At 41.1% G+C, this 15,730-nt stretch overlaps 1 protein-coding gene across 3 annotated transcripts in view; it reads left to right on the top strand.

Moving 5' to 3' along the window:
- The window catches only part of ncor2 (nuclear receptor corepressor 2), an 80,125-nt gene that overhangs the window by 7,984 nt on the left and 56,411 nt on the right, over positions 1 to 15,730 (top strand). For all 3 annotated transcript variants that reach the window (XM_086110589.1, XM_086110588.1, XM_086110590.1), the window contains exons 2-3: positions 12,586 to 12,787; positions 14,101 to 14,216. In XM_086110589.1, the coding sequence (XP_085966715.1) occupies positions 12,683 to 12,787; positions 14,101 to 14,216 (221 nt within the window). In that variant the 5' untranslated portion in view covers positions 12,586 to 12,682. The remainder of the gene's footprint in view (positions 1 to 12,585; positions 12,788 to 14,100; positions 14,217 to 15,730) is intronic.

The raw sequence follows: 15,730 nt of genomic DNA, 5'->3' as shown, positions 1-15,730 counted from the left end.
CCTGAACTCTCAACTAAAAATAGTGGATTTGTTCAAGCGAAGGGAATTAGAAGATTTCACCATGATTAAACTGTTACGTGAGGCCCAGATTACAGTGGCATTGCGTTTGTCTTTCACACAGAGCTTTCTATTGTGATGTTCTTGCCTGCGAATTTCAGTTGCAGTTAAAAGCAGTCACCCCTTTTTAGGAGAGGCAGACACCGCATAAGCAGGGATTAGACATGGCTCTGTGGTAAGTGATTCACTTGACTCTGTTGCGCAACACAGATGCATATTATGACTCTCATTGGGGTCCAGTTGTGGCTAGCAGTTGTGATATATTTATCTCATTTGATTAGCCAGTCTTTTCTGCTTGTGTTTAAGGGCACTCCAGGACATACACCTTAAGGGTGAGGACTTTGCTGTGGAAAATGTTAGTGACATGTACTGTAACAGTGAAAGTGAAGCACATAGTAATTGCCGGTTATGGTGCTTTTGATGAACCACTTTAGTCCTGTCTTCACATTCTTCAGCTTCGTTTTATGGGTATTCTAACATTTAAAGCGCCATATAAATCAAGATGCGTGTGAATAGAACTGGATGTCTATTGCGTGATTCGAGGGACACAGAAGATATATATATATATATATATATTTTGCTATTATGATACCCTATTTCAAGGCTCGAAAAATGCTTTTTTTTCTTTGTGGAGCAGTTTTGCGAATCAATGACTTCTTTGACAAACTACTAATCCCAGAGACCCGAAGCAAGGATTTTATTATACAGTACAAGTGAAATGAAGCAAAGTTAAATTGATTGATTTGGAAAGAAAAAGCTCTGTTGCAATGTAATTTTGAGAACATTTATTGTGTAGAACTCAAAAGTGTAAGTCAAAACTCAGGATTGTATGGGGAAAACAAACAAATAACATTACTGATACATGATACATTTTCCCACTTTATATTCATAGACTTTTAAGCTTATAGGCCACTCCTCTGGTTGATGTAATGAACGTTCTGTATATTTTGTGGTCCTCGATAAAGCTTGGATTGCCAATATGGCTTCCCACTATTATTAAGACCATGTATTTTATATATTGAAGTATATTTGGGTTGTCTAACAACAAATCGTATTTGGTAGTTGAATTCTAATTGATAATTGGGCTAATGATGAAGGGATGGATGGATGGATAGATGGATTACCGGTATATGAAAAGTGTAATAACAGCAAAAATGTTTTGCTTCAATTGTAAATTAAAAAAAAATCTATTAATAGAGAGTAGAATAGAGTACATCTTTTTGTAATTAAAGAAAATGACTAATATCTAAAAAAAAAAAAAAAGTTAATTGTAATTCCCTGCATTTGAATTGTAAAAATGTTCAAACCTCGATGTGAATTGAACTAACAAATGCGAATAAAAGAAAACATGAGCAGATGCTGACTGATGCACAATGGGGTCTAATGTCGTTTGTCCATCTGGAGTTACTGTAGCATGACACCATCAAAAGGCGCAGCCCCCGCCCCGAGCTGATCTGACCGACCCGAGTAGATCTGGTACCTACACCGCAGCTGGGCATGCCTGTTTTAAATAAACAGTGCATCTGTTTTTTTAAATTTAGTTTTCTATATTCATTCAAATATCTGTGTCTATGAATTACATAAACCAGTTCTGAAATGTCAAAATTAACACTCATCACTCAAATAACAACAGACTGATAAGTTTATGCATGGACAATAGTTTTGCAATGTACTTCTTGTGCACGTCTTCTCTGGCATGTTATTTTTCTAATTCCGATATCCACTATTGCTGCTGAAACGATGCAAAGTTCTCGGCTGATGCAATCTGTGATGATCTACTTCATTGCCGGTCCTCCGTAGCTGTGAACCTTTGCTCTGTATTATTTTTTCTCCAGTCACTTATTAAGTTGCCTGCTATTTTGCTGTTCAATGTTGGTGACTCTCCACTAAAACACGGCGTTAGTCGGACCTTTGTGACCACTTTACTGGATCACACAATCACTTATTTTGGCATTTTGAGACTAACTCTCAATAGCCTAGCAGTTAGCGTGGCTTTACGTCTTTCTCCTTCCTTCTCGTCCTCCCTTCGTGATAACGATACCTCCAGAAGTGTAGCTTTTCCTCTGCCATCAAGGTGATGATTAATGACTCATGCTATGTTGACGATGGATGCAAAGCAAACTTTTGCCTATGCAGCTTTGCTTCACGTTTAGTTACGTTGGCTAGCATTCCCCCATACGAACTGTGGAAAGTGGTGTAATAAGTGAGTGTTTCATACTTTCTAGTGAATATACCTTTTATTACCACATACGCTTAGCGTCATGGCATCATATGAGGGGAAAAAAAAAGCAGGGAATTGGATATCATCAGGCCTCTTCCAAATCTGGGTAAAAATCTGATACGTATTTGATATGTCTCCCGTGATTACCTGGTCAATGCAAGCTTGTCATCATCAAAATAGTCCGCTCAATGACATACACAACAGCATCTGCTCAGACAACACAAAACGTCATACGTTGTAAATGTAATCTACTGCCAAGGTCTTATATATGGTACAGATTTGTAGTAAACTATACAGTGGAACCTTGATTTATCGCACTCGGAACCAACTGATTTAACAGACAGAAAATAATGTCCAGTCTGCTCAAAACACCCCTTTTTACAGTCATCTGTTAGTTTCCGAATTGGCCGTTGTTGTTTACTGTCGCTCTGGCTCAATCAGCAGACAAACTGGTACACATAATTCAGGGTTGTGCTGCTCTTGTCACAGATATACAGTGGACGAGAGCAGGCTCACAGGCTTGCCTATGTGGCGGCCATGTTAGCAGGGCCAGCTTTCTCACCAAGGCTAATGGAATGCATGGACATTAGAATAGCTTCACCACACAGTTCAAAGGGTGTGTGTAATTTCTGCATATTCATATCTATGCCTGTTTACTGGAACCAGCTCTTGTCATGTAATAAGTGTGTCCTCGTCTCCCAAACGCATGTTCGGTACAGTATACAGTTGTTTTTTTTGTCAAGCCCTATTTATGGAATCCAATCTTAACGGAGGTGCAAAAGGAAATGAACAAACATAGCTCGATCTGGCTAATCTTTAGCGTGAAGCTTTTTTTCATAGTTATTGACAATAATTTTGTACTGCAGTGGATGTTTTCTGGCCACAGAAAAAGGAGGTAATTTTAATGGACAATCTGCTCTAACGGACAACCCCTGTCCTCCAATGAGTCAATTTAATCGAGGTTCCACTGTACAAGTAAAGGACAATAACTGCGGATTGCAGCCAGTTGAATAATGTATGTGTACAGCTTGCCCTCAATTAAATCAACAGGAAAGAGTCAGACCAGGCTCGCTACGTTCTTGTGCCCTTTCGGCTTGTCCCATCAGTGTTCGCCACAGTGAGCCATTCGCATGATTTGTAATGTTTCATATTTGCAGTTTGTATTTATTGCTGCTTTCTTCTTTGTTGTAATTGCTTAGGGTTGCCACATATGGAGTTATGTTATTTAGGATTTGGGCCTGTTTCACGTGTTTTGCGAATGGAAACACAGCCATATCAACTATGTGTCAATTGAAATACACATACTGTGATTTAGCGATCGTAAATTCTGATTGGGAACTTGTGAGTAGTGTCAATCCAGCCCTTCAAAGGTATTGCACACACTTGTCGAAGCCTCTTAGGCTAAAATAGAATTACTGTGAGGCTGCTGTTAGGAGCGGCAAACAGCCACCCGCGTTGCATGCTTCCACACGGAAGAACATTTCAAAGCTCCTGAATAATTAAGTAGCATGAAGGGGAACTAGGTCAGCCCAGACGACAAGTGCACCCCTCAGTTTCATTTCCTGCTACTTGACATAGGAAGCTTGAATTGCAGGTGGGCTTTCATAACAATGCCAAATATGCAAGGGAAAATCTCATAACTTGAGGCCGCAAACGTCAGCGTGCTTTCACACCATGTCATGAGAGGCTCAGACGTGTCAAAGGAGGCATGCAATTTTGTGCATCACTGTGGCACAAATAGCCATATGCATCAGATATTCGGTTATATTGTAACTAAATTTTACTGACTCAAGGCCAGAATTAAATGAAAACTGTATTCTGTAGTTAAGTATAGAAAATGACCCCAGTGATAGAAATGTTTGTACTCTGTTACCGTTGGATTTTGTCTCCTGCAGGGATGGGCATGAGTAAGTTGTCATTGTGCATTAATGAATATTGTTTTTTATGCTTGGATCGTTGGCATTATGTGATTTATTGATTCTGGTGTCTACAACACAATGGCGATGAGTGATCGTGCAGCAGCTCAGCACTCTAGGTTTTTGCAGCTTTTTTTGTCTTTTAGTAGGCACACAATCTACAGGCCGGCTGGGCTGACCTGATCGTGATTCAAGTGCTGTACCCTGAGGTCTCTACAGCTACTTATAATACTGTACACTCCTAGATGCAGAATTATTTTGGATAAAAGTAATGAGGTAAAAGTTGTGTTCAAGTGCCATCAATGTCGCCTATTTTGCAATTGGTCTTTTTTTATCTAAATCAAAACAAGATTAGATTAATTGACTGAAATGTAATTTTGAAAACATTTATTTTGCAGACATCGAAAGTCAAAATCAACACTCTTGTGAAAACAAACATTACAAATAATAAATATGTATAGTATAGTAAATAATATAGTAAATTTGTATTGGGGAAAAATATATATATAAAATATATATAACTACTTATATTAATATATTTTTAACCTTATAGGCCACACCTTCTAGCTGGCGTAGGCCGTAGCGGTTTTGCGAGTCGATTTTCTCTCTAGAGTCCAGGCATTTATTAATTTGCCTGCTATTTTGCTGTGCAAAGCTTTCTATGCTCTAATAAACACAGTTCCAGAAAGATGTCTCAGAAAAGTGGACTCATATTATCATATATTGGAAGCTAGCAGTGTTGTAATACCGCTAGGCCCCACAGACCGCAATGATATTGTCTCACATTGTTTTTATTTGTATTTTATTTGTAAATTTCCCCAGTGTGGGACTAATAAAGGATATCTTATCTTATCTTATTTGACCACATTGTGTGCATCTGTCTGCTTGTGCTGCTTGCTTGCTGCATGAAATTTGTCACCAAATAATTTACACTTGTTAAACTTCTATTTGAAGACACGTCACAATTGCTAACCTGTCTATTGCTAACCTTTACTCTCTGACGATACCGTTCAATGAGAAGGCTTTTTATCAAGCAAGTCAGACAAAGGCTATTTTAGAAGCATATTCTAGATTACACTGAGTGTTCTCATCGTTTGTCATTGTTGCTCTAAACAATTTAGGTTCTGCTGCAGCGCCAAGGGAGAGCACTGTGCACAGGCAGAACCTTTTTGTGGGCGCATGTGCGTGTGGCTCTTACTGCCATTCTGACCGGTACTCGCCCGCAAAAAACAAAATACAACATGGTGTAAAATAGAATAGAACTATAAATTCTATATTCTAGTGAATGGCCATATGGGGGGAAAACCCTATCACCATATAGGCCATTTTATATCACTATCATGATATAACAGGATATATTTTCAGTTAATCAATCAAAAAAAAAATACAACACACTATGACTTCTTATGTTTTCTTACTTTGTTTTGAAGTGACATGAAACAGACCTGTATCAAATGTGAAAGGCATCTAATAGTGCTGCTATATAAAATTATCAAATGTAAACAGAGAACACTCTAAATTGTCCCTAGGTGTGATGTGAGTGTGAGCGCGGATGGTTGTTTGTCTATGTGTGCCCTGCGATTGACTGGCAACCAATTCAGGGTGTGCCCCGTCTACTGCCCGAAGAAAGCTGGGATAGGCTCCAGCACGCCCCGTGAACCGTATGAGGTTCAATGAATCAGAAAATGGATGGATGGATGGAAATGTAAACAGAAGCAACATGTTGATGTCAATCTAAATAAGAGGCATAAAAAAAGAATGTTTCTGCCTTGATTGATTAAAGAAAATGCTCCTACGCAAGCGACATGGTGCATTCAGGGCACTCGTATACACACTGCGCCGTTCTACATGCTATTGGTTTTTCTTCGATTATGCGAGAGAAGCCAAAATTGAAATGACAATTTCAATTTCAATTAATCATCCATCCCGAGTTTGGATGTAATTTTTTCAACCTCTGCCGAGCACATGTTTACCTTGAAAGCTTTTTTGGAACGTTTTTTGAAGTGTCAACAAGAGGCCACACCGTTCTTATCTAAAATTGGTGAAACCAAGACCTTAGCTCCTGCTCCTGCTGTGCTTCCTTGCTAGTATTTCCTCAGCCATTCGATAAATCATTGAGAAGGTTGCGATGAGGTATTGACTACTGAAGGCCAAAGCCCACTCCACTGTGTGGAGAGCTCCTAAAATTGGCTAAGTAAAGTGTGCTGGAGTGAGAGAGTGAGGTGACTGAGTTCATCCCCACTGTTGGCTTTGAGCCAGGGGCTCGCCTGTGGGTGTTTGTAGCAGAGCCAGTGCATGTGTTTAGCCTCTTGTCTGGAAGGCCCCATTCGCCTCACATTTAATGTCAAAGCGCTTTCATTGTGCTGGTCCCCTTTCTTGATTCAGGTTTGTTGCCCTCTGCAGCTCTTGTGACTGCCATATGTGTTTTTGTCCTTTTCTGGCAAATGTCTTTAGCTCAGCATGCATTAAATGCTGGTTGGTTCATATCAACTTTTTTTTTTTTCTTTGCTGGGCCTCAAATACGTCTTTTTTCATCCTTCCATTTTAGGACTTGTTAATATTGAGCAGCGATAATAGATAATGGCAATATGATGGATAATGTGTTTCATGTTCATAAAATATTCTTGAAAAACACAAACTGTACGTTTCGCACGGCATAAATTGAACTCAAATTGTACAAAACAAAGGTGTACTGTATTGACTATCAAGTTTCACTCAAATATAACAATTCTTTTCCCTCTAATCGACTGGTTCTTAACCTTATTAGAGGTACCGAAACCAACCAGTTCATATGCACGTTCACCAAACCCTTCACTAGTGAAAAATAAAAAAAAACATTTTATACAAATTCAAGACATTAACAAAAACACATTTATTAAAAACACAAAAAAGTAAATTAAATGGCATAAGTATAGTTTTTTAAAACCACACGACGTACTATCACGACAGTCACACGTTGACTACTGAGCGAACTAAATTTCCCGCAGCACTGATTGGACAAGCAATGTAATGTGATCATCTGCAGCCAATGATGGCCAAGCAGGTGTGTCGTAACTAATTGACATTTTGAGTCGGGTGTGTCTTAACCTCCATGGCAGAGGCACCGTCGAACCCCTGAGACCGATTCACCGAACCCCTGGGGTTTGATCAAACCCAGGTTAAGAACCACTGCTCTAATCAAATATTGTACAAAAACATCAACCACAAAATTTAATTGAACGCGAAATATATTTCACTCAGATATATCGCCTAAAGGTGAAATGTGAAGTTTACCATCTACACGCAAGATTTAAACATCGCCTTGCTTCAAATAAACACATTACTGTGTTGATTAACATTGATATCATAGAAATATTAAATGATTGTATGGTGAAATTAACCTGGTGCTAAGAGTGATTTGGAATGTGCCATCGGCATGCTACACATACGGATCTGCATGCTAATTTACAATTGACAATATTTGTTGGCTTGGCGAAGTGCTTACTCCATGAGTCAAAATAGAAACGATGACCTCTTTCCATGGGGGCGCACATTTATTCGCACATTTTTACACCGGGCTTCCATCTCTATCACATGGCTGTCCACTAACTTTTGCACTGGCAGCACAGGAGTGGCTAACTTTTTTTAGTTGGTCGCATCGCACAGGGATTTGCTCGCACCCTTTTTTGGAGAGGTACATCGTGACCATATTTGCTGATGTTCAGTATCGTTTTAGTTGCCATACCGTTGTCTCATATGACAAAGATTGACAATGACTCAAGATATATTTGCAAAATTTTTTACTGTCACAAGAAGTTTGTCTCCAACAAGCAGTGGCTGACAAACCAGGTCACTTAGTTGATAGAACATTAAAAGAAGCCACAATAGAAAAAAAGCTTTTATGTCAACATTGTTTTGTTCAAGGGGCCAGTTCTTAGAGTATGGCTTGCTCACCCTCTTCACCTCGGAAAACCAACTCTTTAACGCCTGCCTAGCATAATAATCAACCACTATAATTGTGCAGGCTTGCACAGACATCGGACATCATTGTATTTCGTGTTGAGAATGAAGACATTGTGGTTGAAAGCAACATGGGGACAAGGGGTGCCAGTGCATTCGACATTACAGTTCGGAAATAAGAGGGGAGCTCGCCTCTCCGAGCACCTGACTGTGGTTTCCTCGATACCCCGAGGACATCAGGCCGTGGTGGAGGAACGGTAAGTATCTTTAAGAACAATTTCAAATGTAAACGGTGCACATTCACCACATCGGCCACCAGCTTTGAAGCAACCTTCTTTGAAGTCGGTCGTGTTTTCCCGGTGCTCTGTGCTGTCATTTACCGTCCTCCTAAATACAACAAAGACTTTTTAAGCGACTTTTCAACCTTTCTTGCGGAAATCAGGCTGAGATATGATCATATCCTCCTAATGGGGGATTTTAATATCCATGTGTGCTGTCCGGAAAAACCACTAGCAAAGGACTTCTTAAGACTTATCGACTCTTTTAATTTCGTGCAGTATGTGACCAACCCGACACATGAACAAGGACATATTTTAGACCTTGTCCTTGCTTATGGTCTACCGGTGTCAAATCTGGAAGTCCTTGAAAATGGGATTTCTGATCACAGGGCAGTTTTATTTGACATTGTCTTATCGCATGCTGCTGTGAAATCTGCCGCTCCTAGTTGTAAACGCCGAATTTTTAACCCTCGCACTGCGAGTCGTTTCTCTGATGCCTTTAATAACCTTTGCGTACCCTCGTCTAACACAGAGGAACTCACCTCTTGGTTCAACTCATCATGCCGTGCCATCCTGGATTTGGTGGCTCCTTCAAAAACTGTGCTCCCAAAACCTAAACCCGAGCCATGGTTTAACGACATTACCCGCGCAGCTAGGCAGGGGTGTCGCAAAGCCGAACGCAAGTGGAAAAAAGACAAATTGCATGTCTCTTATCAAATTTGGAAAGACTGCTGGTGTAACTACCAGCTCACAGTAAAAGAGGCCAAAAGAGAATATGTCGGACCTTATTCAAGCTAACCGTCACAACCCACGCGCACTATTTAAAACGATAGATTCTGTACTCAAACCCCTCTGCCTACTTGCTCGGATTCTTCACCCGAGATGTGCAACAGGTTCCTTGAGTTTTTCATTGATAAGGTCTCTACAGCTAGGACTCCGGTCTCAAATGCCGAATCTGACCCCGCTGTCCATGTTCCATGTTCAGCTGTGCTAAATTCTTTTGAAACTGTGTCCTTGACCCTTTTGGAGGATGTAGTTCGCCAGACGAAGCCATCTGGCTCCCCTTGCGACTCTCTTCCCCTGCACTTCTTTCAGGTGGTTCTCCCGAGTGTTGCCGCATCGGTCTTGGATATCATCAACAGCAGCCTCTCTTCTGGTATAGTTCCCCAACAGTTTAAACATGCTGTGGTCCAACCCTTGATCAAGAAACCTGGTCTTGATCCAGATGTGCTGTCAAGTTTCAGGCCCATTTCTAAACTGCCTTTCATTTCCAAAATTCTGGAAAAAGTGGTGCACATGCAGTTGAATTTTTTCTTGGATGAACATAACATCTTGGAGGTCTTCCAGTCAGGTTTCAAGACGATGCATAGCACGGAGTCAGCCCTGTTACGCGTTTCTAATGACATCCTCCTGGCAAATGACGCTGGAGACCACGTGTGTCTAGTTTTATTGGACTTAACTGCAGCATTTGATACAGTGGATCACGGTATTCTGCTGACTCGTTTGCAGCACTTGGTGGGCATTGGCGGCAGTGCTCTTGAGTGGTTTAGGTCCTATTTAGCTGACAGAACCTTTTGTGTCAGCCTTGGCTGCTCTGAGTCACGCACTGCTCCCCTGTCATGTGGTGTTCCACAGGGCTCAATTCCGGGGCCTCTGCTGTTCTCGCTGTATCTGCTCCCATTGGGTTCCATCTTAAGGAAACATGGTATTCCCTTCCACTGCTATGCAGATGACTGCCAGATCTATGTCCCACTGAGCAAGAAAGACGCCTTCTCATTAAGGCCACTCCTATCCTGTCTGGAAGAAATCAAAACCTGGATGGCACACAATTCCTTGAAATTCAATGAAAAGAAGACAGAGGTGATATTGTTTGGTCCCAGTGGCCCTTGTACATCCCATCCTGTAGACTTGGGCCCCCTGTCTCCTTATCTTAAGTCAACAGTCTCAAACTTAGGCCTTAAACTGGACAGTGATTTCAAACTTGATCGGCAAATTGGTGCCGTTGTTAAATCCAGCTTCTTTCACCTTAGACAGCTGGCCAAAATAAAACCTCTCCTCTCACATGAACACTTTGAGACAGTAATTCATGCCTTTGTCACATCCCGGCTCGATTACTGCAATGTCCTTTACTTTGGAGTCCGCCAGTCCTCCATTAAGCGCCTTCAGCTGGTCCAGAATGCCGCTGCTCGCCTCTTGACTGGTACTCGTAAGAGGGAGCACATAACTCCTACTCTGGCATCCCTTCACTGGCTCCCCATACATTTTAGAGTTATTTTCAAGATCCTCTTATTTGTTTTCAAATGTCTGAATAATCTCGCGCCACCTTTCCTCTCTGAGCTCATCCGCCCCTACACACCTGTCCGGCGCCTCAGGTCTGTGGACCAGACATTATTAGAAGTACCAAGAACTAAACTGAGGCTCAGAGGGGATCGAGCCTTTTCTGTTGCTGGTCCCTCTCTCTGGAATGACATCCCACTGAACATTCGGCAAGCCTCCTCGCTGCCCATCTTCAAAACCCTCCTCAAAACTCACTTGTATTCTTTGGCATTCGACTCAGCATGACTTAGATTTGTTCTTGGTTTTACTGTTTGGTGCTTTCTACCGCCTTTATTACCGATTGGTCTTACTATTTATTGTGCATGTTAAATTGCTCCATGTACAGCACTTTGTATGCAGCGATGGCTGTTTGAAAGTGCTCTATAAATACAGTTGACTTGACTTGACTTGACACCCTTTGTATTTGAGTTAGACGCTGCGGCTGGCTGCAGCTTCCGCACAGGCAAGGCAACGCAAGGCGGCTTTATTTATATGGCGCACTGGGCAGCTTTATTTACACAGCACATTTCATACACAAGGCAACTCACTGTGCTTCACACAGCCAAAGACACAACACCTACAAGCATTCACAAACACAACAGTTAACGACATTCATAAAACCATTAAAAGAATGCACACTGACAGCATTAAAGCACATTAACAGAAAACTGTGTAAAGGAAACGTTTGCTCAAAAAAATGTTGAGAGGAACTTAATCTAATGTAAACGGCAAGATTTTTAACCCGGAGTTACACACAAATTACAACTTTCCAGAACTCTGATGCTCGCATAATCACAAGGACCCCCTTCACCCAACACATCACACCAGTCTTACACCAACTTCACTGGCTCCCTGTCCGGAACTGCATTCAATACAAAATACAGTGATCCCTCGCTATTTCGCTGGTTCATTTATCGCGGATTCAGTGCATCGTGGATTTTTTATTCATTATTTTTTTATTCATTAAAAATACATTTTAAAAAAAGTATATATATTTTTTTACCTTTATATGTTAACTGGTCGCTACTTCGTGGATTTTTGTTGATCGCGGGTGGTTTTGGTCCCCATTAACCGTGATAAACGAGGGATTACTGTACTGATCTGTACCTCCAAGGGCTATATCTCTCCATATCGCGGCTTTATCTCTCTGAACTAATTCACATTGCTACACCATCAGATCTTTGCCCTCCCTCTTTCCGTTCCTTCTGCCTGTCTGACCACGGTCGGGAACAGAGCCTTCAGCCGCTGTGCCCCACATCTTTGGAACTTATCACCTGACCTTTGCAACACAGACTCACTATCCCCCTTTAAAACTTTTCTCAAAACACCCCTATTTCGGATTGCTTATTCACTTTAAAATTGCCCTTATCATTTGCCATTTGAATTGGTATTTTATGTTCTGTTATTTTATTGTACTGATTTTTGTACTGAAAAAGATAAATTCTTAAACTGAGCTGTATACGAGTATGACTCAACAATTCACTTGCTGTTTTTAGGATTTCAACACACTCTATCTTGCTGTGAATTTGTAGTCTTAAGTGGAGTGTTTTGCCATTGAAGAGCTTGAGGGGCTTTGATAGCAATGAGTGATGGATTTCTCTTTGATGGTTGTAAATGATTGACGTCGCTGTTTAAGCATTCTCATCCAGTATTATGTATTCATTTCACATTACGTTGAGTTAAGGTACATTTGCACGTGCTTATTTTCTTTGCCGTATTCACCGCCAGCAATTGTTTTGATTTTTGCTTTCATCCTGTGTATATGTTTTAGCGATTGTATTTGTAATGTATTTACTTTCTATTCATATTTGATGTATTTTGGCTGTTTTTTAAATTTTTTTTTTTATTCCCTTTACAGCGTGCTGGCTTAGAGAAAGAAACCACGATGCACATAAAACTCATCCGCTTGGCAACCACACCAACTTCCGGTCTGTAGAGGAAGAGGCTGTGCCAGGATGTCCTCTCATCCCCAGTCTGTGCCACCGGGCCGGAGGACAATGGACACACGGCACCTGCCAAACCCTGCCACCTTACCCTTGCAGCTTCAGCGGGCACACACAGTAAGAGCCCTGGCACAAAATGCATTGAATGCATTCCTCCACTGCTTAACTTTCCAAACTAAAACTAATGAAAGAACCCTTGACTATTGTGTTTACGATACTGTCTGCTTGACTGACACATGCAATGTCGTTGGAGAGAGAGCACAACCCCAGCGACTCTCACTTGTGGCTTTCTTTAGGAACATTCCCCTTCACAATATTGTGCACACAACTCGATTTCCTCATTAGCGGTTTGAAGTTCATGTTGCCTTTGTAGAGAGGATAGTTTCCACCCACCCACCGCAATTATCAAGATTATAGGGGTGTTCACACGGCAAGATTTGGTCCGGTGCTACGCCGAGGCTGCCCCAGTAGAGCGTTCACACGTGCAAATTAGCTCCGGCGTAGCCCCTGAAAACAGCTTACACCGGACCAAATTTGATCCACCTCAGGGAGGTGGTTTAAAAATTTGCTCCGGAGCAAATGCTTGTTAGCGAAGCAGCACCGGTGTAAATTTGCACGTGTGAACGCAACTGGGTTAAATTTGCTCCAGAGCAAATGCTTGTGAAGAGTTTACGTACAGCGAGAATGCGTTGCTTTCGCGCTCTGTCGGACTTCCGTCATGTGTTTGTTTAATAACGACACAAGACTTGGCTGGTAACATCTTTCCTTTTGTAGGAGACTGGACTGTCTCGGAGTTGTTTGTGTAGTTTGTTCCTTTGTTGTGTGTTCACAACCCCCGCCCCCCATATAATTTATTTTGTGATTTCCTCTCTTGATTTTCTGTTTGGCGCATTACGTATTTGCTTTTCTGAGTGTCATTGAAGTCATCGTTGATTTACGTTTTCGGGGGCGGTCACTCTCGAGCAGAAGGCACGGAGACCGAGAAGGAGAAGGACGTGCCTGTCCAGTAGTCGCTTGAGTTGTGTATACGTTTTAAAAAGAACCAACACGACAGCTCATTTGTTTTCTGTCATTTTGCTCCGCTGCAGAAACTGCCGTGTGAACGCAAGTGGGGCTGCACCGACGCTGTGCCGGTGCAGACACGCTCAGCGGCTTTGTACGTGTGAACGCTCCACACAATTTGCTGCGGTGCAAAATATATCGCAACAAAATACATCGGTGCTGCGCCGGAGCAAATATGTGCCGTGTGAACACCCCTTATGTCCCAGAAATAAAAGACACAATAATGCCCTCCACAAAGTTGCACCTGCGCTTGATCCTTAATGCCTATGTACACATTTCTGATAAAATGTGTTCACATGTAGGAAGGGCTGGTTATGTCAAAATATGATTTATGTCTGCTCCTGCATTTGTTGCATTTTCTTCTCTAGGAAGTTGGAATGGTGGACTACCACTCCCATCATGCGAGGGACTACAGCTCGCACTTGGCTCAGCCTCATCGCCGTCGGCCCTCCTTGCTTTCCGAGTTCCAACCTGGAAATGAGAGGTAAGGTTTTCATGTTCAAATACTACCAGCCCCTTATCATGCCACTTTATAATGACATATGATTTACGTCATTACATTACTGAAGTAGTGGACCCTGTAGATTTGAATGACATTACTTTCTGATCTAAGGTTGGGGATTGTTGACATTTGTTCACGTTTTTTTATTGGAGCTTTACAGACATTGGGTTAATGTTGCGTTATAAACAACCACCACCAAACTTTTTTTTGTAACTTACCACAATGTTTTTGTGGTGAACTGCAACATATCTCTTCAGTTTTGTTGTATTTTCTCAGCTACATCGTGCCCACATTCCTTTCCCTTTGGCTAAAATTAAGCATAAGTTTTGTTTATTTTTTTTTCTCTCCACTTCAGTGTAATATAAATGTGTTTATCTATCACATCTTTTCTTTCTCCTGGGGGTTGTGCAAAGCATGACCATTAATGCTCCACTTTTACACAGTAGTATTTGACCAGGAACTTTTCGCCGACTGACGTAGTGTAATTTCAGCTGTGAATCTCGCGAGAACTCGCGACTCAGTGTTATTTTGCCGTGAATCACGTGACAACTTAGTTGAGAGAGCGGTAATTGACGCCAAGAAATCATAAATTAAGTTTTTGTCTCATCTTTGCTTTTGAACTAAAATGTCCATTGATTTTATCCTAGTCTTCCTTTAATGAACTACATATTTCATCAAGTGGAGTCTTCATATATAATCCTGTACTCCGAATTCACTGTAATTACCGGAAAAAAAATACAACACAACAATGTAATAATTTGTTAGCCACTATGCTTGCTGTTCTTTTACATCAGGCAAAACGTTGTCAGTCGCTTCCTATCTGTCTGAGATCACCTCAACCAAATGACTATTGCAAATTAAAAATAACCTAATTGGGCTTCTTTACTGAGCACAAATGTGGTGATGACATGTTTGCAAAAAAAAACAAACCTGTAGAGTGATCTAGTCAGAAGTTATTTACTGTAACTTTAATGTTGCATTTTGTAATTTTAACCCCCCCCCGCCCCCATTAATGCAATGTAATTAAAAAGTATTTTTCTTTCCCAGTTTTAATAACTTTTTTTACGTCTGCCTTCGATCAAAACATACAACAGATTTCCAATATGTAGAATTTTAGAACAAGGCTTCTCTCACTCTCATGTAAACTTGATCATTTATTCATTCAACGTGACCAACATTTCCTTGCCAAAAAGATGTATGTGAATCCCACCAGGTAGATGCAACGCTTTCAGTGCGAACATGTGAATCAAATACACATACAAGCCTCTACAATGTTACATTAAAGCAGACACTGTAAACCGAATCAGTCTACAGTATGTGAAAATGTGCTGCTGTAAGTGGGGGAAAAGGGGCCACCTCTGGCACATCCGCATAATATGAACATAAATGATTTATGATCTGGGTTTATTCATTTATTTATTTTTCAATACGTCTCCATTTATATCTGCACTCTTTCATTCATTCTGAGTGTAGCCTTTTAGTAAGCAGCCTCTGTG

This window comes from Hippocampus guttulatus, chromosome 5 (assembly GCF_054856545.1).
Source record: "Hippocampus guttulatus isolate MCC_2025c chromosome 5, RoL_Hgut_1.0, whole genome shotgun sequence".
Classification (NCBI taxonomy): Eukaryota; Metazoa; Chordata; class Actinopteri; order Syngnathiformes; family Syngnathidae; genus Hippocampus; species Hippocampus guttulatus.
The sequence above is the reverse complement of the archived record's forward strand: the minus strand, read 5'-3'. Positions and strand labels throughout refer to the sequence as shown.